The sequence below is a fragment of the Myotis nattereri genome (genome assembly GCF_964212035.1).
Source record: "Myotis nattereri genome assembly, chromosome: X".
Lineage (NCBI taxonomy): Eukaryota > Metazoa > Chordata > Mammalia > Chiroptera > Vespertilionidae > Myotis > Myotis nattereri.
This window is the reverse complement of record NC_138078.1, coordinates 151,228,843-151,251,794: the sequence shown is the minus strand read 5'-3', so window position 1 is coordinate 151,251,794 and position 22,952 is coordinate 151,228,843. Positions and strand designations below refer to the sequence as shown.

Genomic DNA, 22,952 nt, shown 5'->3' with positions numbered 1-22,952 from the left:
GTCCTCATGGGCTGGGAGGCGCCTCCACAGTGCTGGTGGTGGTGGGAGGCGTGGGGCCTGTGGGGAAGGAGCCTGTGGGTGAACCCAACAGGGGCCCGGGGAAAGGCATGAGGTGGCTGACAGGCCCTGACAGCGCCACGGAGCCCGGGCCTTGGTAGAGATGGGCAGTATCAGGTGGGCCCAATCTCAAGCCTGAGGCCACTTCCCCACAATTCCCACCATCGCTGCCCCCAGCCACCACCATGAAGCCACCAGCCGGTGCATCCGCTGGTCCTGTGCCTCCCAGGCTCGACACTGGCTTCTTTTCTTTCTGTGACGGCCTGGGTTTTGTAGACTTTATACCACCCTTCTGCACGGTCCGTGGTCGGTTCACCTGATGAAAGAGAGGCCATGAGTGTTCCCCAACCTCAGACTTCTGCCTCTGTGTCTCCACCAGGGACACCCTCTCCACCCCACTCCTTCAGAGTCGGGAACTGGGTCAAGGACTAGGGGAGCAGGCCCCAGCTGTGGCACAGATAATGCCCTAAGGAGTCATGAGCTTGTGAGGCCCTACGCAATGGAAAGGCTGAGGGAGCCTCTAGCCATAGGACTAGCTGATGGCTGGAGGGGAGGGGGAAGGAAATGAGAAATGGAGGAGAGAGAAGGGAACAGGAGGGAAAAGACAGGCAGGGAGGAGATGAAGGTGTAGAGAAGAGAAGGGTGATAGGGAAGGAGGAGGGAGTAGAATAACAGGGAGAAGAGAGAAAGGGAGATTGGAAGAATACAGGAAAGGAAAAGGAGAAGGAAGGCCAGGTTAGAGGGATGGGGGTGCAGGGGGCAGGCTCCAAGAGGCAGGGCGCACCTGGTGTCGCTTGTAATAAAGGCCGCAGGCGTTGCACACGGGGTCTCTATTGGCATTCAGCCGCCACACTGCCGTGATGGTTGTCTGGCAGTTGGTGCACTGGGCACCTGCCCGCTTGCTGACCTTCTGGGGGCAGCAAGAATGTGAGGGTCAGTGCATTGGGGGGTGGAGGACCCAGGAGGTGAGGGTCAGGGTGCAGGCAGGGCTTCCTGGACAAGGCATAGACTGAGGGTGCTCTGAGGGGCGAGGACATGGCCTCCTGTCCCGGGGCTTTCCAAATGGCGTGGGGTGCTTCATCAGTGGTTCTCAGCGTTGGCGGACATTGGACTCACTTGGGGAGTCGAAAACAATCCTGATGCCCAGGCAGCGCCCCAGACCAAGTAAATCAACCCATCTCGGGAGGGCCCCACGGTGATCCCAGTGTGTAGCCAAGGATGAAAACTGCTGTGCAGGGAGTGGACGGCGTGCCTGCTTGCAGCCCGAGGGTGGGCTGAGGGTAGACACTCCTGTACAGAGCTGGGTCCCTGAGTGGATGGGGCAGGGAGGGGGCATGTGGGTTCTCATAGAGTGTGAGGGCAGAGATAGATCCCTGCCCGGAGTGAGAACAGAGTACCTGGGTGAGGGGAGGCCGGCCTGGGCTCTTACCCGGCGCCTTTGGGGCTTGTTGTGCCTGGTCATCGTCTGACCACCGGCATTGCACAGGTGGCACTGAGGAGTGGCTTTCGCTCTGCCGGACTTTCGCTCTGCCGGACTTTCGCTGTGCCTGGTACACATGCTGTCACAGCGTCTCAGAACCACCCTGCACGGCGCACAATCCCAGGGCTCTGGTGAGGTGGACAGGGGCAAGAGGGACCAGGCTCAGCCCAACTTTGCCTTGGACCCCATCCCCCTCCTCAACCTCCCTGTCCCTTTGGGGGAACCTCACCACAGGTGGACAGGGGCAGGGTTCCTTGGAGGTTGGCGGAGGAATAGACCGCTGGATTGGGGGGGCTTCTGGTTGGTGGAAAGAAGCTCCTAGGAAAGTCGGGGGGCCCGTAGGCACTGCTGGGGACAGGGATGGAGGAAGGCACCGCAGGCCCCAGCGCCAACAGGTCCGGACGCAGTGGCGGTGTCCTGATGTTCTCTAGGAAGGTGCCTCTTGCATAGGAATCTTCTAAGGCCTGGGGATCGTTGTACTCCCAGGTGGGGCTCACCGTTGCGGGAGGGTAGAGCCCCGTGCTGCCATAGGACCAGCTGGTGTATGGTGAGCCTCCTGGGGTCCCCTCCACACAGCAGAGGCATGCATTAACCTCGAAGACTGTTTGGGGTGTGGGTGGGTATGGGAAGGAAGAAAGAAGGGAACAGAAGGTCTGAAGCCATCCTGCTTTCAAGATGCAGTGATTCCCAACAGCCCCACATGGTGGCCAGCCTTCCCACCTTCCTTCCCATAGGTTGCCAGAGCAGCTGCTGGCCATTGGGTGACTCCTGGGTCTGAGCCCCAGTGGTCACTCTGGCAGCTGCAGCCACCAGCAGCCTTTTCCCAATGGGCTTTTAGCATAACTTTGTGGAGCCCCATGGGCCACTCAACTAGGGTCACCCCCACCTCCTTACCGTATTCATTCCCAATGAGGCAGTCTGGGGATGTACGTTCCCAGGTCTGCACATACACAGGGAACGTGATCCACAGAGCCTCGTGAAGGCTTCTGGCCATTTCTAAGATGGCTTCTTTGTGGGATTCTACCCTAGCTAAGGGTCTCCATGGATACCCCAGCAACATGGAACCCTGCCAGGACAGCCAGGGCAGCAGCTGCCTGCATATGCTGCAACTGGGGCGGGGATCGAACGTAAACCCAGGTGCATGCCCTTGTCTGGGAATCAAACCCGAGACCCTTCAGTGCACAAGCCCATGCTCTAACCACTGAGAACACCAGCCAGGGCTCATAAGAGGGCCCATGAGAGGTTCCTATGGGCCAGGCCTGGAAGTTGCATCTGCCACTCTGCTCACTCGATTGATCAGAACTGTCACATGTCCACCTGTCATTGCAACGAGGCTGGGGAAGTGAGCGAGTCAGGAAGAAAGGGGAGCAGGGTTGAAAAGCCTATAGCAGTGCCTGCTACAGGATTCTGTAGACTCCCCAGAGCTATGCTGTTTCATGTGGTGGCCACTAGCCATAGTCAAGACAGTGGCTCCTGTACAAGGGGAGGGCAAGGCTTCCACACCAAGGCTGTCAGAGAGAGTCACATCAGGGCTTCCGATACAGGGTCAGGAGGGTGTTTCCAGAGGGCAAGTTCAGGGGTTCCTATGAACGATCAGGTCAGAGATTCCCGATACAGGTCCAGTTGCGGATTTCTGTTGGAAGTCAGGGAAAGGTTTCTGCAGAATCCAGCACTGTTATAGGCAAGGCTTCCTGTAGAGGGTCAGAGCCATGGAGCCAGCACAGGGTTAGGTCAGCAAGCCCTGCACAGTGTCTGGGCAGGGGGTCCTGTGCCAGGTGAGGCTGTCGGTGCCTGTATAGGATGAGGTCTGGACTTAAAGTTAGGGGGTCAGGACAGGTGCCTCCCACAGATTCAGGAAAGGTTTTCCATGTAAGTTCAAGATTGAAGTTCACATTGGGAGTTGGATCGCAGGTTCCTGTGGACTCTGTGGGGTAGCGTGTGAGGTAGGGATTGTTGTGCAGAGTGACGTCAGGGGTCATTGTCAATGATGTAAGCAAGGCTCCTGACCTCAATCAGGGTTCCCAAAGAGTTTACAGATGGGGGTTTCTTTGTTTAAAATATATTTTTAAAGATTTCAGAGAGGAAGGGAGAGGGATAGAAACATCAATGGTAAGAGAGAATTTCTGCAGACAGAGTCAGGGAGGTGGTTTCAGAACTAGATTGTAAGATGAGCCAAGTGGTTGTAAAATGCTACCTGGACGGCAGGGCTGCAGTGCAGTGTGAGGACAGAGCTGTCCCGTCCAAGGTCCAGGCAGGATTCCTATAGAGATGGAGTCCCATGAAGAGGCTCAGGCCAGGCATTTCTATAAGGGTGGGTGGGGCAGGCTCTGTCCTGCCACCAGGGAAGGCGGAGGTTCCTGTGCTGTGGTGGCAGGACAGGGTGCCTCCTGTGGAAGGTGAGGACCGGTGATCCTGCTCAGGGTCAGGATGGGTTTCCTGTGGATTAGAGAAAGGGTTCCCTGAGAGCTCCAGTATCAGAGAGGCTCCTGAACCAGGCTGGGCTGCCGTTTTGATAGGAGTTGGGGATCCGGGGCTCCTGAACACGGCGGGTCCAGAGGCCTGTCCAGCACAGGTTCTGCAAGAGGTTTCTGTTCAAGACGAGGACAGGGGCTCCCACAGGATGAGGAGGCTGGGGTTCTGTGGAGCGGCCAGGGAAGTTCTGGACAATCCCTGTCATGAGCAGGGACTACTGTGGTTCTTCAGTGGGCCAGTGTGCTGACGAGCTGAAGGGATGCTGTTCTGCTGACGCTCAACCACTGAGCCACAGCAGCCGGACTAGAGTATTTTTTCAGCTGTTCATGAAGGAAAGCACCTGAGCCTTCCGCTGTTGTTGACCACAGTGAGCGCTCAGGAAAGAGGGCTGCTTGCGGTTAGGAGCCTCTGGGCAGTGGGGGGGCTCAGTCATGGAGCCTGGCTCAGCCCTGTGCCACCAGCTGTGTGGCCTTGGGAGAGACGCTTAACCTGTCTGGGTTAGGATGTCACCTGACTCTGTGCATGCTCCAGTGTGAGGGTTTGTTCCATGGAAGAACACATCCCAGGTGAGTGGGTGCATTGGGGAGGGAGTTGGCACTGTGGGGAGCTCACCACCTATGGGGTCTAAATATCCCCCCTAGAGATTATTTTGTCCTCCTAATCTCCCCCTCCTTCTCTACCATTTCCCACAGGGCTGCAGGCCGAGCTGGGCTGAGAGACATAAGAGGTGAGTGACAGGAGGGCCCATGGACAACCCCACGGTCCCAGACCGGCCTCTGCCCTTCTTGCTGGCTGCCTTTCCAGCCCCACTCTTGGCCTCCCATTCCTGTCCTGAACATGTCTTCTGTCCCCTGGAGGTGGGCCCCTCACTTGCACCTGTATATAGATTGATACCTCCACAAGCAAGTGTACAGAGCTGCTCACGCTGTCAGCCACTCGGAGGCACTGTGACAGGGCACAGGATGTGCGATACGCTCACAGGCACATGCTTGCACACAAGTGCTGCCCTTGCCAGACCCACAAAGACCTCCTGACACGCAGTACCTCAGGTCACACTGCTAGGTCTCCACATTCCGTCCTACACAGCCCTTGGTGAGCATCCCGGAAATGTTTATTGAGCAAACGCTGTGCCTGGTACACATGCTGTCACACCGCCTCAGAACCACCCTGCATGGTGCACAATCACATGAGCACAGCCTCACATGTTGCCTCAGCACACCCCGTTGCACACCTACCCCCACGTCCTCTCATACAGTCACTGGTGCCCCGTTTCTCACAGTTGTCTGGTGTCATGCACACCATCTCTCAGAACCTCACCCCCATGGTCACCACCTCACAGAGCATTCAGCCACCACACTGTCTCTGCCCATGACGTGTGCAGGTACACGCCGTATCATACACCCTGGTTGCTGTCACACGTGGTCTCACATACTAGTACACTCTTATACTTGCACATCATAACCCATTATCATGAAGGGTGACTCGTGCTGTCTCACACGGCCTCACGCCATCACCAGAGAACCACAGGCACCGTTGCACACCCCACCTACCACGGCTCTTTATTCAGTCCCACTCAGACTCACACCTCCAACTTCAGGACTCTGATGATTTATTTTACACATCATTGATGGCCCAGACCAAGAGCTGGGGGGGGCCCAGAGGTTGGGTTGTAGAAACTTCTGGCTCCACACCGAGAGGGACCCTACCCCTGCTCTGAGTCATGCTCTGTGTCCTCATGGGCTGGGAGGCGCCTCCACAGTGCTGGTGGTGGTGGGAGGCGTGGGGCCTGTGGGGAAGGAGCCTGTGGGTGAACCCAACAGGGGCCCGGGGAAAGGCATGAGGTGGCTGACAGGCCCTGACAGCGCCACGGAGCCCGGGCCTTGGTAGAGATGGGCAGTATCAGGTGGGCCCAATCTCAAGCCTGAGGCCACTTCCCCACAATTCCCACCATCGCTGCCCCCAGCCACCACCATGAAGCCACCAGCCGGTGCATCCGCTGGTCCTGTGCCTCCCAGGCTCGACACTGGCTTCTTTTCTTTCTGTGACGGCCTGGGTTTTGTAGACTTTATACCACCCTTCTGCACGGTCCGTGGTCGGTTCACCTGATGAAAGAGAGGCCATGAGTGTTCCCCAACCTCAGACTTCTGCCTCTGTGTCTCCACCAGGGACACCCTCTCCACCCCACTCCTTCAGAGTCGGGAACTGGGTCAAGGACTAGGGGAGCAGGCCCCAGCTGTGGCACAGATAATGCCCTAAGGAGTCATGAGCTTGTGAGGCCCTACGCAATGGAAAGGCTGAGGGAGCCTCTAGCCATAGGACTAGCTGATGGCTGGAGGGGAGGGGGAAGGAAATGAGAAATGGAGGAGAGAGAAGGGAACAGGAGGGAAAAGACAGGCAGGGAGGAGATGAAGGTGTAGAGAAGAGAAGGGTGATAGGGAAGGAGGAGGGAGTAGAATAACAGGGAGAAGAGAGAAAGGGAGATTGGAAGAATACAGGAAAGGAAAAGGAGAAGGAAGGCCAGGTTAGAGGGATGGGGGTGCAGGGGGCAGGCTCCAAGAGGCAGGGCGCACCTGGTGTCGCTTGTAATAAAGGCCGCAGGCGTTGCACACGGGGTCTCTATTGGCATTCAGCCGCCACACTGCCGTGATGGTTGTCTGGCAGTTGGTGCACTGGGCACCTGCCCGCTTGCTGACCTTCTGGGGGCAGCAAGAATGTGAGGGTCAGTGCATTGGGGGGTGGAGGACCCAGGAGGTGAGGGTCAGGGTGCAGGCAGGGCTTCCTGGACAAGGCATAGACTGAGGGTGCTCTGAGGGGCGAGGACATGGCCTCCTGTCCCGGGGCTTTCCAAATGGCGTGGGGTGCTTCATCAGTGGTTCTCAGCGTTGGCGGACATTGGACTCACTTGGGGAGTCGAAAACAATCCTGATGCCCAGGCAGCGCCCCAGACCAAGTAAATCAACCCATCTCGGGAGGGCCCCACGGTGATCCCAGTGTGTAGCCAAGGATGAAAACTGCTGTGCAGGGAGTGGACGGCGTGCCTGCTTGCAGCCCGAGGGTGGGCTGAGGGTAGACACTCCTGTACAGAGCTGGGTCCCTGAGTGGATGGGGCAGGGAGGGGGCATGTGGGTTCTCATAGAGTGTGAGGGCAGAGATAGATCCCTGCCCGGAGTGAGAACAGAGTACCTGGGTGAGGGGAGGCCGGCCTGGGCTCTTACCCGGCGCCTTTGGGGCTTGTTGTGCCTGGTCATCGTCTGACCACCGGCATTGCACAGGTGGCACTGAGGAGTGGCTTTCGCTCTGCCGGACTTTCGCTCTGCCGGACTTTCGCTGTGCCTGGTACACATGCTGTCACAGCGTCTCAGAACCACCCTGCACGGCGCACAATCCCAGGGCTCTGGTGAGGTGGACAGGGGCAAGAGGGACCAGGCTCAGCCCAACTTTGCCTTGGACCCCATCCCCCTCCTCAACCTCCCTGTCCCTTTGGGGGAACCTCACCACAGGTGGACAGGGGCAGGGTTCCTTGGAGGTTGGCGGAGGAATAGACCGCTGGATTGGGGGGGCTTCTGGTTGGTGGAAAGAAGCTCCTAGGAAAGTCGGGGGGCCCGTAGGCACTGCTGGGGACAGGGATGGAGGAAGGCACCGCAGGCCCCAGCGCCAACAGGTCCGGACGCAGTGGCGGTGTCCTGATGTTCTCTAGGAAGGTGCCTCTTGCATAGGAATCTTCTAAGGCCTGGGGATCGTTGTACTCCCAGGTGGGGCTCACCGTTGCGGGAGGGTAGAGCCCCGTGCTGCCATAGGACCAGCTGGTGTATGGTGAGCCTCCTGGGGTCCCCTCCACACAGCAGAGGCATGCATTAACCTCGAAGACTGTTTGGGGTGTGGGTGGGTATGGGAAGGAAGAAAGAAGGGAACAGAAGGTCTGAAGCCATCCTGCTTTCAAGATGCAGTGATTCCCAACAGCCCCACATGGTGGCCAGCCTTCCCACCTTCCTTCCCATAGGTTGCCAGAGCAGCTGCTGGCCATTGGGTGACTCCTGGGTCTGAGCCCCAGTGGTCACTCTGGCAGCTGCAGCCACCAGCAGCCTTTTCCCAATGGGCTTTTAGCATAACTTTGTGGAGCCCCATGGGCCACTCAACTAGGGTCACCCCCACCTCCTTACCGTATTCATTCCCAATGAGGCAGTCTGGGGATGTACGTTCCCAGGTCTGCACATACACAGGGAACGTGATCCACAGAGCCTCGTGAAGGCTTCTGGCCATTTCTAAGATGGCTTCTTTGTGGGATTCTACCCTAGCTAAGGGTCTCCATGGATACCCCAGCAACATGGAACCCTGCCAGGACAGCCAGGGCAGCAGCTGCCTGCATATGCTGCAACTGGGGCGGGGATCGAACGTAAACCCAGGTGCATGCCCTTGTCTGGGAATCAAACCCGAGACCCTTCAGTGCACAAGCCCATGCTCTAACCACTGAGAACACCAGCCAGGGCTCATAAGAGGGCCCATGAGAGGTTCCTATGGGCCAGGCCTGGAAGTTGCATCTGCCACTCTGCTCACTCGATTGATCAGAACTGTCACATGTCCACCTGTCATTGCAACGAGGCTGGGGAAGTGAGCGAGTCAGGAAGAAAGGGGAGCAGGGTTGAAAAGCCTATAGCAGTGCCTGCTACAGGATTCTGTAGACTCCCCAGAGCTATGCTGTTTCATGTGGTGGCCACTAGCCATAGTCAAGACAGTGGCTCCTGTACAAGGGGAGGGCAAGGCTTCCACACCAAGGCTGTCAGAGAGAGTCACATCAGGGCTTCCGATACAGGGTCAGGAGGGTGTTTCCAGAGGGCAAGTTCAGGGGTTCCTATGAACGATCAGGTCAGAGATTCCCGATACAGGTCCAGTTGCGGATTTCTGTTGGAAGTCAGGGAAAGGTTTCTGCAGAATCCAGCACTGTTATAGGCAAGGCTTCCTGTAGAGGGTCAGAGCCATGGAGCCAGCACAGGGTTAGGTCAGCAAGCCCTGCACAGTGTCTGGGCAGGGGGTCCTGTGCCAGGTGAGGCTGTCGGTGCCTGTATAGGATGAGGTCTGGACTTAAAGTTAGGGGGTCAGGACAGGTGCCTCCCACAGATTCAGGAAAGGTTTTCCATGTAAGTTCAAGATTGAAGTTCACATTGGGAGTTGGATCGCAGGTTCCTGTGGACTCTGTGGGGTAGCGTGTGAGGTAGGGATTGTTGTGCAGAGTGACGTCAGGGGTCATTGTCAATGATGTAAGCAAGGCTCCTGACCTCAATCAGGGTTCCCAAAGAGTTTACAGATGGGGGTTTCTTTGTTTAAAATATATTTTTAAAGATTTCAGAGAGGAAGGGAGAGGGATAGAAACATCAATGGTAAGAGAGAATTTCTGCAGACAGAGTCAGGGAGGTGGTTTCAGAACTAGATTGTAAGATGAGCCAAGTGGTTGTAAAATGCTACCTGGACGGCAGGGCTGCAGTGCAGTGTGAGGACAGAGCTGTCCCGTCCAAGGTCCAGGCAGGATTCCTATAGAGATGGAGTCCCATGAAGAGGCTCAGGCCAGGCATTTCTATAAGGGTGGGTGGGGCAGGCTCTGTCCTGCCACCAGGGAAGGCGGAGGTTCCTGTGCTGTGGTGGCAGGACAGGGTGCCTCCTGTGGAAGGTGAGGACCGGTGATCCTGCTCAGGGTCAGGATGGGTTTCCTGTGGATTAGAGAAAGGGTTCCCTGAGAGCTCCAGTATCAGAGAGGCTCCTGAACCAGGCTGGGCTGCCGTTTTGATAGGAGTTGGGGATCCGGGGCTCCTGAACACGGCGGGTCCAGAGGCCTGTCCAGCACAGGTTCTGCAAGAGGTTTCTGTTCAAGACGAGGACAGGGGCTCCCACAGGATGAGGAGGCTGGGGTTCTGTGGAGCGGCCAGGGAAGTTCTGGACAATCCCTGTCATGAGCAGGGACTACTGTGGTTCTTCAGTGGGCCAGTGTGCTGACGAGCTGAAGGGATGCTGTTCTGCTGACGCTCAACCACTGAGCCACAGCAGCCGGACTAGAGTATTTTTTCAGCTGTTCATGAAGGAAAGCACCTGAGCCTTCCGCTGTTGTTGACCACAGTGAGCGCTCAGGAAAGAGGGCTGCTTGCGGTTAGGAGCCTCTGGGCAGTGGGGGGGCTCAGTCATGGAGCCTGGCTCAGCCCTGTGCCACCAGCTGTGTGGCCTTGGGAGAGACGCTTAACCTGTCTGGGTTAGGATGTCACCTGACTCTGTGCATGCTCCAGTGTGAGGGTTTGTTCCATGGAAGAACACATCCCAGGTGAGTGGGTGCATTGGGGAGGGAGTTGGCACTGTGGGGAGCTCACCACCTATGGGGTCTAAATATCCCCCCTAGAGATTATTTTGTCCTCCTAATCTCCCCCTCCTTCTCTACCATTTCCCACAGGGCTGCAGGCCGAGCTGGGCTGAGAGACATAAGAGGTGAGTGACAGGAGGGCCCATGGACAACCCCACGGTCCCAGACCGGCCTCTGCCCTTCTTGCTGGCTGCCTTTCCAGCCCCACTCTTGGCCTCCCATTCCTGTCCTGAACATGTCTTCTGTCCCCTGGAGGTGGGCCCCTCACTTGCACCTGTATATAGATTGATACCTCCACAAGCAAGTGTACAGAGCTGCTCACGCTGTCAGCCACTCGGAGGCACTGTGACAGGGCACAGGATGTGCGATACGCTCACAGGCACATGCTTGCACACAAGTGCTGCCCTTGCCAGACCCACAAAGACCTCCTGACACGCAGTACCTCAGGTCACACTGCTAGGTCTCCACATTCCGTCCTACACAGCCCTTGGTGAGCATCCCGGAAATGTTTATTGAGCAAACGCTGTGCCTGGTACACATGCTGTCACACCGCCTCAGAACCACCCTGCATGGTGCACAATCACATGAGCACAGCCTCACATGTTGCCTCAGCACACCCCGTTGCACACCTACCCCCACGTCCTCTCATACAGTCACTGGTGCCCCGTTTCTCACAGTTGTCTGGTGTCATGCACACCATCTCTCAGAACCTCACCCCCATGGTCACCACCTCACAGAGCATTCAGCCACCACACTGTCTCTGCCCATGACGTGTGCAGGTACACGCCGTATCATACACCCTGGTTGCTGTCACACGTGGTCTCACATACTAGTACACTCTTATACTTGCACATCATAACCCATTATCATGAAGGGTGACACGTGCTGTCTCACACGGCCTCACGCCATCACCAGAGAACCACAGGCACCGTTGCACACCCCACCTACCACGGCTCTTTATTCAGTCCCACTCAGACTCACACCTCCAACTTCAGGACTCTGATGATTTATTTTACACATCATTGATGGCCCAGACCAAGAGCTGGGGGGGGCCCAGAGGTTGGGTTGTAGAAACTTCTGGCTCCACACCGAGAGGGACCCTACCCCTGCTCTGAGTCATGCTCTGTGTCCTCATGGGCTGGGAGGCGCCTCCACAGTGCTGGTGGTGGTGGGAGGCGTGGGGCCTGTGGGGAAGGAGCCTGTGGGTGAACCCAACAGGGGCCCGGGGAAAGGCATGAGGTGGCTGACAGGCCCTGACAGCGCCACGGAGCCCGGGCCTTGGTAGAGATGGGCAGTATCAGGTGGGCCCAATCTCAAGCCTGAGGCCACTTCCCCACAATTCCCACCATCGCTGCCCCCAGCCACCACCATGAAGCCACCAGCCGGTGCATCCGCTGGTCCTGTGCCTCCCAGGCTCGACACTGGCTTCTTTTCTTTCTGTGACGGCCTGGGTTTTCTAGACTTTATACCACCCTTCTGCACGGTCCGTGGTCGGTTCACCTGATGAAAGAGAGGCCATGAGTGTTCCCCAACCTCAGACTTCTGCCTCTGTGTCTCCACCAGGGACACCCTCTCCACCCCACTCCTTCAGAGTCGGGAACTGGGTCAAGGACTAGGGGAGCAGGCCCCAGCTGTGGCACAGATAATGCCCTAAGGAGTCATGAGCTTGTGAGGCCCTACGCAATGGAAAGGCTGAGGGAGCCTCTAGCCATAGGACTAGCTGATGGCTGGAGGGGAGGGGGAAGGAAATGAGAAATGGAGGAGAGAGAAGGGAGCAGGAGGGAAAAGACAGGCAGGGAGGAGATGAAGGTGTAGAGAAGAGAAGGGTGATAGGGAAGGAGGAGGGAGTAGAATAACAGGGAGAAGAGAGAAAGGGAGATTGGAAGAATACAGGAAAGGAAAAGGAGAAGGAAGGCCAGGTTAGAGGGATGGGGGTGCAGGGGGCAGGCTCCAAGAGGCAGGGCGCACCTGGTGTCGCTTGTAATAAAGGCCGCAGGCGTTGCACACGGGGTCTCTATTGGCATTCAGCCGCCACACTGCCGTGATGGTTGTCTGGCAGTTGGTGCACTGGGCACCTGCCCGCTTGCTGACCTTCTGGGGGCAGCAAGAATGTGAGGGTCAGTGCATTGGGGGGTGGAGGACCCAGGAGGTGAGGGTCAGGGTGCAGGCAGGGCTTCCTGGACAAGGCATAGACTGAGGGTGCTCTGAGGGGCGAGGACATGGCCTCCTGTCCCGGGGCTTTCCAAATGGCGTGGGGTGCTTCATCAGTGGTTCTCAGCGTTGGCGGACATTGGACTCACTTGGGGAGTCGAAAACAATCCTGATGCCCAGGCAGCGCCCCAGACCAAGTAAATCAACCCATCTCGGGAGGGCCCCACGGTGATCCCAGTGTGTAGCCAAGGATGAAAACTGCTGTGCAGGGAGTGGACGGCGTGCCTGCTTGCAGCCCGAGGGTGGGCTGAGGGTAGACACTGCTGTACAGAGCTGGGTCCCTGAGTGGATGGGGCAGGGAGGGGGCATGTGGGTTCTCATAGAGTGTGAGGGCAGAGATAGATCCCTGCCCGGAGTGAGAACAGAGTACCTGGGTGAGGGGAGGCCGGCCTGGGCTCTTACCCGGCGCCTTTGGGGCTTGTTGTGCCTGGTCATCGTCTGACCACCGGCATTGCACAGGTGGCACTGAGGAGTGGCTTTCGCTCTGCCGGACTTTCGCTCTGCCGGACTTTCGCTGTGCCTGGTACACATGCTGTCACAGCGTCTCAGAACCACCCTGCACGGCGCACAATCCCAGGGCTCTGGTGAGGTGGACAGGGGCAAGAGGGACCAGGCTCAGCCCAACTTTGCCTTGGACCCCATCCCCCTCCTCAACCTCCCTGTCCCTTTGGGGGAACCTCACCACAGGTGGACAGGGGCAGGGTTCCTTGGAGGTTGGCGGAGGAATAGACCGCTGGATTGGGGGGGCTTCTGGTTGGTGGAAAGAAGCTCCTAGGAAAGTCGGGGGGCCCGTAGGCACTGCTGGGGACAGGGATGGAGGAAGGCACCGCAGGCCCCAGCGCCAACAGGTCCGGACGCAGTGGCGGTGTCCTGATGTTCTCTAGGAAGGTGCCTCTTGCATAGGAATCTTCTAAGGCCTGGGGATCGTTGTACTCCCAGGTGGGGCTCACCGTTGCGGGAGGGTAGAGCCCCGTGCTGCCATAGGACCAGCTGGTGTATGGTGAGCCTCCTGGGGTCCCCTCCACACAGCAGAGGCATGCATTAACCTCGAAGACTGTTTGGGGTGTGGGTGGGTATGGGAAGGAAGAAAGAAGGGAACAGAAGGTCTGAAGCCATCCTGCTTTCAAGATGCAGTGATTCCCAACAGCCCCACATGGTGGCCAGCCTTCCCACCTTCCTTCCCATAGGTTGCCAGAGCAGCTGCTGGCCATTGGGTGACTCCTGGGTCTGAGCCCCAGTGGTCACTCTGGCAGCTGCAGCCACCAGCAGCCTTTTCCCAATGGGCTTTTAGCATAACTTTGTGGAGCCCCATGGGCCACTCAACTAGGGTCACCCCCACCTCCTTACCGTATTCATTCCCAATGAGGCAGTCTGGGGATGTACGTTCCCAGGTCTGCACATACACAGGGAACGTGATCCACAGAGCCTCGTGAAGGCTTCTGGCCATTTCTAAGATGGCTTCTTTGTGGGATTCTACCCTAGCTAAGGGTCTCCATGGATACCCCAGCAACATGGAACCCTGCCAGGACAGCCAGGGCAGCAGCTGCCTGCATATGCTGCAACTGGGGCGGGGATCGAACGTAAACCCAGGTGCATGCCCTTGTCTGGGAATCAAACCCGAGACCCTTCAGTGCACAAGCCCATGCTCTAACCACTGAGAACACCAGCCAGGGCTCATAAGAGGGCCCATGAGAGGTTCCTATGGGCCAGGCCTGGAAGTTGCATCTGCCACTCTGCTCACTCGATTGATCAGAACTGTCACATGTCCACCTGTCATTGCAACGAGGCTGGGGAAGTGAGCGAGTCAGGAAGAAAGGGGAGCAGGGTTGAAAAGCCTATAGCAGTGCCTGCTACAGGATTCTGTAGACTCCCCAGAGCTATGCTGTTTCATGTGGTGGCCACTAGCCATAGTCAAGACAGTGGCTCCTGTACAAGGGGAGGGCAAGGCTTCCACACCAAGGCTGTCAGAGAGAGTCACATCAGGGCTTCCGATACAGGGTCAGGAGGGTGTTTCCAGAGGGCAAGTTCAGGGGTTCCTATGAACGATCAGGTCAGAGATTCCCGATACAGGTCCAGTTGCGGATTTCTGTTGGAAGTCAGGGAAAGGTTTCTGCAGAATCCAGCACTGTTATAGGCAAGGCTTCCTGTAGAGGGTCAGAGCCATGGAGCCAGCACAGGGTTAGGTCAGCAAGCCCTGCACAGTGTCTGGGCAGGGGGTCCTGTGCCAGGTGAGGCTGTCGGTGCCTGTATAGGATGAGGTCTGGACTTAAAGTTAGGGGGTCAGGACAGGTGCCTCCCACAGATTCAGGAAAGGTTTTCCATGTAAGTTCAAGATTGAAGTTCACATTGGGAGTTGGATCGCAGGTTCCTGTGGACTCTGTGGGGTAGCGTGTGAGGTAGGGATTGTTGTGCAGAGTGACGTCAGGGGTCATTGTCAATGATGTAAGCAAGGCTCCTGACCTCAATCAGGGTTCCCAAAGAGTTTACAGATGGGGGTTTCTTTGTTTAAAATATATTTTTAAAGATTTCAGAGAGGAAGGGAGAGGGATAGAAACATCAATGGTAAGAGAGAATTTCTGCAGACAGAGTCAGGGAGGTGGTTTCAGAACTAGATTGTAAGATGAGCCAAGTGGTTGTAAAATGCTACCTGGACGGCAGGGCTGCAGTGCAGTGTGAGGACAGAGCTGTCCCGTCCAAGGTCCAGGCAGGATTCCTATAGAGATGGAGTCCCATGAAGAGGCTCAGGCCAGGCATTTCTATAAGGGTGGGTGGGGCAGGCTCTGTCCTGCCACCAGGGAAGGCGGAGGTTCCTGTGCTGTGGTGGCAGGACAGGGTGCCTCCTGTGGAAGGTGAGGACCGGTGATCCTGCTCAGGGTCAGGATGGGTTTCCTGTGGATTAGAGAAAGGGTTCCCTGAGAGCTCCAGTATCAGAGAGGCTCCTGAACCAGGCTGGGCTGCCGTTTTGATAGGAGTTGGGGATCCGGGGCTCCTGAACACGGCGGGTCCAGAGGCCTGTCCAGCACAGGTTCTGCAAGAGGTTTCTGTTCAAGACGAGGACAGGGGCTCCCACAGGATGAGGAGGCTGGGGTTCTGTGGAGCGGCCAGGGAAGTTCTGGACAATCCCTGTCATGAGCAGGGACTACTGTGGTTCTTCAGTGGGCCAGTGTGCTGACGAGCTGAAGGGATGCTGTTCTGCTGACGCTCAACCACTGAGCCACAGCAGCCGGACTAGAGTATTTTTTCAGCTGTTCATGAAGGAAAGCACCTGAGCCTTCCGCTGTTGTTGACCACAGTGAGCGCTCAGGAAAGAGGGCTGCTTGCGGTTAGGAGCCTCTGGGCAGTGGGGGGGCTCAGTCATGGAGCCTGGCTCAGCCCTGTGCCACCAGCTGTGTGGCCTTGGGAGAGACGCTTAACCTGTCTGGGTTAGGATGTCACCTGACTCTGTGCATGCTCCAGTGTGAGGGTTTGTTCCATGGAAGAACACATCCCAGGTGAGTGGGTGCATTGGGGAGGGAGTTGGCACTGTGGGGAGCTCACCACCTATGGGGTCTAAATATCCCCCCTAGAGATTATTTTGTCCTCCTAATCTCCCCCTCCTTCTCTACCATTTCCCACAGGGCTGCAGGCCGAGCTGGGCTGAGAGACATAAGAGGTGAGTGACAGGAGGGCCCATGGACAACCCCACGGTCCCAGACCGGCCTCTGCCCTTCTTGCTGGCTGCCTTTCCAGCCCCACTCTTGGCCTCCCATTCCTGTCCTGAACATGTCTTCTGTCCCCTGGAGGTGGGCCCCTCACTTGCACCTGTATATAGATTGATACCTCCACAAGCAAGTGTACAGAGCTGCTCACGCTGTCAGCCACTCGGAGGCACTGTGACAGGGCACAGGATGTGCGATACGCTCACAGGCACATGCTTGCACACAAGTGCTGCCCTTGCCAGACCCACAAAGACCTCCTGACACGCAGTACCTCAGGTCACACTGCTAGGTCTCCACATTCCGTCCTACACAGCCCTTGGTGAGCATCCCGGAAATGTTTATTGAGCAAACGCTGTGCCTGGTACACATGCTGTCACACCGCCTCAGAACCACCCTGCATGGTGCACAATCACATGAGCACAGCCTCACATGTTGCCTCAGCACACCCCGTTGCACACCTACCCCCACGTCCTCTCATACAGTCACTGGTGCCCCGTTTCTCACAGTTGTCTGGTGTCATGCACACCATCTCTCAGAACCTCACCCCCATGGTCACCACCTCACAGAGCATTCAGCCACCACACTGTCTCTGCCCATGACGTGTGCAGGTACACGCCGTATCATACACCCTGGTTGCTGTCACACGTGGTCTCACATACTAGTACACTCTTATACTTGCACATCATAACCCATTATCATGAAGGGTGACACGTGCTGTCTCACACGGCCTCACGCCATCACCAGAGAACCACAGGCACCGTTGCACACCCCACCTACCACGGCTCTTTATTCAGTCCCACTCAGACTCACACCTCCAACTTCAGGACTCTGATGATTTATTTTACACATCATTGATGGCCCAGACCAAGAGCTGGGGGGGGCCCAGAGGTTGGGTTGTAGAAACTTCTGGCTCCACACCGAGAGGGACCCTACCCCTGCTCTGAGTCATGCTCTGTGTCCTCATGGGCTGGGAGGCACCTCCACAGTGCTGGTGGTGGTGGGAGGCGTGGGGCCTGTGGGGAAGGAGCCTGTGGGTGAACCCAACAGGGGCCCGGGGAAAGGCATGAGGTGGCTGACAGGCCCTGACAGCGCCACGGAGCCCGGGCCTTGGTAGAGATGGGCAGTATCAGGTGGGCCCAATCTCAAGCCTGAGGCCACTTCCCCACAATTCCCACCATCGCTGCCCCCAGCCACCACCATGAAGCCACCAGCCGGTGCATCCGCTGGTCCTGTGCCTCCCAGGCTCGACACTGGCTTCTTTTCTTTCTGTGACGGCCTGGGTTTTCTAGACTTTATACCACCCTTCTGCACGGTCCGTGGTCGGTTCACCTGATGAAAGAGAGGCCATGAGTGTTCCCCAACCTCAGACTTCTGCCTCTGTGTCTCCACCAGGGACACCCTCTCCACCCCACTCCTTCAGAGTCGGGAACTGGGTCAAGGACTAGGGGAGCAGGCCCCAGCTGTGGCACAGATAATGCCCTAAGGAGTCATGAGCTTGTGAGGCCCTAAGCAATGGAAAGGCTGAGGGAGCCTCTAGCCATAGGACTAGCTGATGGCTGGAGGGGAGGGGGAAGGAAATGAGAAATGGAGGAGAGAGAAGGGAGCAGGAGGGAAAAGACAGGCAGGGAGGAGATGAAGGTGTAGAGAAGAGAAGGGTGATAGGGAAGGAGGAGGGAGTAGAATAACAGGGAGAAGAGAGAAAGGGAGATTGGAAGAATACAGGAAAGGAAAAGGAGAAGGAAGGCCAGGTTAGAGGGATGGGGGTGCAGGGGGCAGGCTCCAAGAGGCAGGGCGCACCTGGTGTCGCTTGTAATAAAGGCCGCAGGCGTTGCACACGGGGTCTCTATTGGCATTCAGCCGCCACACTGCCGTGATGGTTGTCTGGCAGTTGGTGCACTGGGCACCTGCCCGCTTGCTGACCTTCTGGGGGCAGCAAGAATGTGAGGGTCAGTGCATTGGGGGGTGGAGGACCCAGGAGGTGAGGGTCAGGGTGCAGGCAGGGCTTCCTGGACAAGGCATAGACTGAGGGTGCTCTGAGGGGCGAGGACATGGCCTCCTGTCCCGGGGCTTTCCAAATGGCGTGGGGTACTTCATCAGTGGTTCTCAGCGTTGGCGGACATTGGACTCACTTGGGGAGTCGAAAACAATCCTGATGCCCAGGCAGCGCCCCAGACCAAGTAAATCAACCCATCTCGGGAGGGCCCCACGGTGATCCCAGTGTGTAGCCAAGGATGAAAACTGCTGTGCAGGGAGTGGACGGCGTGCCTGCTTGCAGCCCGAGGGTGGGCTGAGGGTAGACACTCCTGTACAGAGCTGGGTCCCTGAGTGGATGGGGCAGGGAGGGGGCATGTGGGTTCTCATAGAGTGTGAGGGCAGAGATAGATCCCTGCCCGGAGTGAGAACAGAGTACCTGGGTGAGGGGAGGCCGGTCTGGGCTCTTACCCGGCGCCTTTGGGGCTTGTTGTGCCTGGTCATCGTCTGACCACCGGCATTGCACAGGTGGCACTGAGGAGTGGCTTTCGCTCTGCCGGACTTTCGCTCTGCCGGACTTTCGCTGTGCCTGGTACACATGCTGTCACAGCGTCTCAGAACCACCCTGCACGGCGCACAATCCCAGGGCTCTGGTGAGGTGGACAGGGGCAAGAGGGACCAGGCTCAGCCCAACTTTGCCTTGGACCCCATCCCCCTCCTCAACCTCCCTGTCCCTTTGGGGGAACCTCACCACAGGTGGACAGGGGCAGGGTTCCTTGGAGGTTGGCGGAGGAATAGACCGCTGGATTGGGGGGGCTTCTGGTTGGTGGAAAGAAGCTCCTAGGAAAGTCGGGGGGCCCGTAGGCACTGCTGGGGACAGGGATGGAGGAAGGCACCGCAGGCCCCAGCGCCAACAGGTCCGGACGCAGTGGCGGTGTCCTGATGTTCTCTAGGAAGGTGCCTCTTGCATAGGAATCTTCTAAGGCCTGGGGATCGTTGTACTCCCAGGTGGGGCTCACCGTTGCGGGAGGGTAGAGCCCCGTGCTGCCATAGGACCAGCTGGTGTATGGTGAGCCTCCTGGGGTCCCCTCCACACAGCAGAGGCATGCATTAACCTCGAAGACTGTTTGGGGTGTGGGTGGGTATGGGAAGGAAGAAAGAAGGGAACAGAAGGTCTGAAGCCATCCTGCTTTCAAGATGCAGTGATTCCCAACAGCCCCACATGGTGGCCAGCCTTCCCACCTTCCTTCCCATAGGTTGCCAGAGCAGCTGCTGGCCATTGGGTGACTCCTGGGTCTGAGCCCCAGTGGTCACTCTGGCAGCTGCAGCCACCAGCAGCCTTTTCCCAATGGGCTTTTAGCATAACTTTGTGGAGCCCCATGGGCCACTCAACTAGGGTCACCCCCACCTCCTTACCGTATTCATTCCCAATGAGGCAGTCTGGGGATGTACGTTCCCAGGTCTGCACATACACAGGGAACGTGATCCACAGAGCCTCGTGAAGGCTTCTGGCCATTTCTAAGATGGCTTCTTTGTGGGATTCTACCCTAGCTAAGGGTCTCCATGGATACCCCAGCAACATGGAACCCTGCCAGGACAGCCAGGGCAGCAGCTGCCTGCATATGCTGCAACTGGGGCGGGGATCGAACGTAAACCCAGGTGCATGCCCTTGTCTGGGAATCAAACCCGAGACCCTTCAGTGCACAAGCCCATGCTCTAACCACTGAGAACACCAGCCAGGGCTCATAAGAGGGCCCATGAGAGGTTCCTATGGGCCAGGCCTGGAAGTTGCATCTGCCACTCTGCTCACTCGATTGATCAGAACTGTCACATGTCCACCTGTCATTGCAACGAGGCTGGGGAAGTGAGCGAGTCAGGAAGAAAGGGGAGCAGGGTTGAAAAGCCTATAGCAGTGCCTGCTACAGGATTCTGTAGACTCCCCAGAGCTATGCTGTTTCATGTGGTGGCCACTAGCCATAGTCAAGACAGTGGCTCCTGTACAAGGGGAGGGCAAGGCTTCCACACCAAGGCTGTCAGAGAGAGTCACATCAGGGCTTCCGATACAGGGTCAGGAGGGTGTTTCCAGAGGGCAAGTTCAGGGGTTCCTATGAACGATCAGGTCAGAGATTCCCGATACAGGTCCAGTTGCGGATTTCTGTTGGAAGTCAGGGAAAGGTTTCTGCAGAATCCAGCACTGTTATAGGCAAGGCTTCCTGTAGAGGGTCAGAGCCATGGAGCCAGCACAGGGTTAGGTCAGCAAGCCCTGCACAGTGTCTGGGCAGGGGGTCCTGTGCCAGGTGAGGCTGTCGGTGCCTGTATAGGATGAGGTCTGGACTTAAAGTTAGGGGGTCAGGACAGGTGCCTCCCACAGATTCAGGAAAGGTTTTCCATGTAAGTTCAAGATTGAAGTTCACATTGGGAGTTGGATCGCAGGTTCCTGTGGACTCTGTGGGGTAGCGTGTGAGGTAGGGATTGTTGTGCAGAGTGACGTCAGGGGTCATTGTCAATGATGTAAGCAAGGCTCCTGACCTCAATCAGGGTTCCCAAAGAGTTTACAGATGGGGGTTTCTTTGTTTAAAATATATTTTTAAAGATTTCAGAGAGGAAGGGAGAGGGATAGAAACATCAATGGTAAGAGAGAATTTCTGCAGACAGAGTCAGGGAGGTGGTTTCAGAACTAGATTGTAAGATGAGCCAAGTGGTTGTAAAATGCTACCTGGACGGCAGGGCTGCAGTGCAGTGTGAGGACAGAGCTGTCCCGTCCAAGGTCCAGGCAGGATTCCTATAGAGATGGAGTCCCATGAAGAGGCTCAGGCCAGGCATTTCTATAAGGGTGGGTGGGGCAGGCTCTGTCCTGCCACCAGGGAAGGCGGAGGTTCCTGTGCTGTGGTGGCAGGACAGGGTGCCTCCTGTGGAAGGTGAGGACCGGTGATCCTGCTCAGGGTCAGGATGGGTTTCCTGTGGATTAGAGAAAGGGTTCCCTGAGAGCTCCAGTATCAGAGAGGCTCCTGAACCAGGCTGGGCTGCCGTTTTGATAGGAGTTGGGGATCCGGGGCTCCTGAACACGGCGGGTCCAGAGGCCTGTCCAGCACAGGTTCTGCAAGAGGTTTCTGTTCAAGACGAGGACAGGGGCTCCCACAGGATGAGGAGGCTGGGGTTCTGTGGAGCGGCCAGGGAAGTTCTGGACAATCCCTGTCATGAGCAGGGACTACTGTGGTTCTTCAGTGGGCCAGTGTGCTGACGAGCTGAAGGGATGCTGTTCTGCTGACGCTCAACCACTGAGCCACAGCAGCCGGACTAGAGTATTTTTTCAGCTGTTCATGAAGGAAAGCACCTGAGCCTTCCGCTGTTGTTGACCACAGTGAGCGCTCAGGAAAGAGGGCTGCTTGCGGTTAGGAGCCTCTGGGCAGTGGGGGGGCTCAGTCATGGAGCCTGGCTCAGCCCTGTGCCACCAGCTGTGTGGCCTTGGGAGAGACGCTTAACCTGTCTGGGTTAGGATGTCACCTGACTCTGTGCATGCTCCAGTGTGAGGGTTTGTTCCATGGAAGAACACATCCCAGGTGAGTGGGTGCATTGGGGAGGGAGTTGGCACTGTGGGGAGCTCACCACCTATGGGGTCTAAATATCCCCCCTAGAGATTATTTTGTCCTCCTAATCTCCCCCTCCTTCTCTACCATTTCCCACAGGGCTGCAGGCCGAGCTGGGCTGAGAGACATAAGAGGTGAGTGACAGGAGGGCCCATGGACAACCCCACGGTCCCAGACCGGCCTCTGCCCTTCTTGCTGGCTGCCTTTCCAGCCCCACTCTTGGCCTCCCATTCCTGTCCTGAACATGTCTTCTGTCCCCTGGAGGTGGGCCCCTCACTTGCACCTGTATATAGATTGATACCTCCACAAGCAAGTGTACAGAGCTGCTCACGCTGTCAGCCACTCGGAGGCACTGTGACAGGGCACAGGATGTGCGATACGCTCACAGGCACATGCTTGCACACAAGTGCTGCCCTTGCCAGACCCACAAAGACCTCCTGACACGCAGTACCTCAGGTCACACTGCTAGGTCTCCACATTCCGTCCTACACAGCCCTTGGTGAGCATCCCGGAAATGTTTATTGAGCAAACGCTGTGCCTGGTACACATGCTGTCACACCGCCTCAGAACCACCCTGCATGGTGCACAATCACATGAGCACAGCCTCACATGTTGCCTCAGCACACCCCGTTGCACACCTACCCCCACGTCCTCTCATACAGTCACTGGTGCCCCGTTTCTCACAGTTGTCTGGTGTCATGCACACCATCTCTCAGAACCTCACCCCCATGGTCACCACCTCACAGAGCATTCAGCCACCACACTGTCTCTGCCCATGACGTGTGCAGGTACACGCCGTATCATACACCCTGGTTGCTGTCACACGTGGTCTCACATACTAGTACACTCTTATACTTGCACATCATAACCCATTATCATGAAGGGTGACTCGTGCTGTCTCACACGGCCTCACGCCATCACCAGAGAACCACAGGCACCGTTGCACACCCCACCTACCACGGCTCTTTATTCAGTCCCACTCAGACTCACACCTCCAACTTCAGGACTCTGATGATTTATTTTACACATCATTGATGGCCCAGACCAAGAGCTGGGGGGGGCCCAGAGGTTGGGTTGTAGAAACTTCTGGCTCCACACCGAGAGGGACCCTACCCCTGCTCTGAGTCATGCTCTGT

The 22,952-nt window shown here is 57.1% G+C and overlaps 3 protein-coding genes across 3 annotated transcripts; all 3 read right to left on the bottom strand.

The window, feature by feature from the left end:
- Positions 1 to 4: 4 nt before the first annotated feature.
- LOC308512002 (erythroid transcription factor-like) lies at positions 5 to 5,731 on the bottom strand (the record flags this gene model as incomplete). The annotated part of the gene is made up of 3 exons (XM_081081804.1): positions 5 to 373; positions 842 to 967; positions 5,711 to 5,731. 3 exons carry the CDS (start codon positions 5,729 to 5,731, stop codon positions 5 to 7), a joined length of 516 nt encoding a protein of 171 aa, XP_080937930.1.
- An 11-nt stretch (positions 5,732 to 5,742) lies between these two features.
- Positions 5,743 to 11,469, bottom strand: LOC308512001 (erythroid transcription factor-like; the record flags this gene model as incomplete). Its single annotated transcript, XM_081081803.1, has 3 exons — positions 5,743 to 6,111; positions 6,580 to 6,705; positions 11,449 to 11,469. The coding sequence occupies 3 exons, from the start codon at positions 11,467 to 11,469 to the stop codon at positions 5,743 to 5,745; spliced, it is 516 nt and encodes a 171-aa protein (XP_080937929.1).
- An 11-nt stretch (positions 11,470 to 11,480) lies between these two features.
- Positions 11,481 to 22,945, bottom strand: LOC308512000 (uncharacterized protein; the record flags this gene model as incomplete). Its single annotated transcript, XM_081081802.1, has 5 exons — positions 11,481 to 11,849; positions 12,318 to 12,443; positions 17,237 to 17,587; positions 18,056 to 18,181; positions 22,925 to 22,945. 5 exons carry the CDS (start codon positions 22,943 to 22,945, stop codon positions 11,481 to 11,483), a joined length of 993 nt encoding a protein of 330 aa, XP_080937928.1.
- Positions 22,946 to 22,952: the final 7 nt, after the last annotated feature.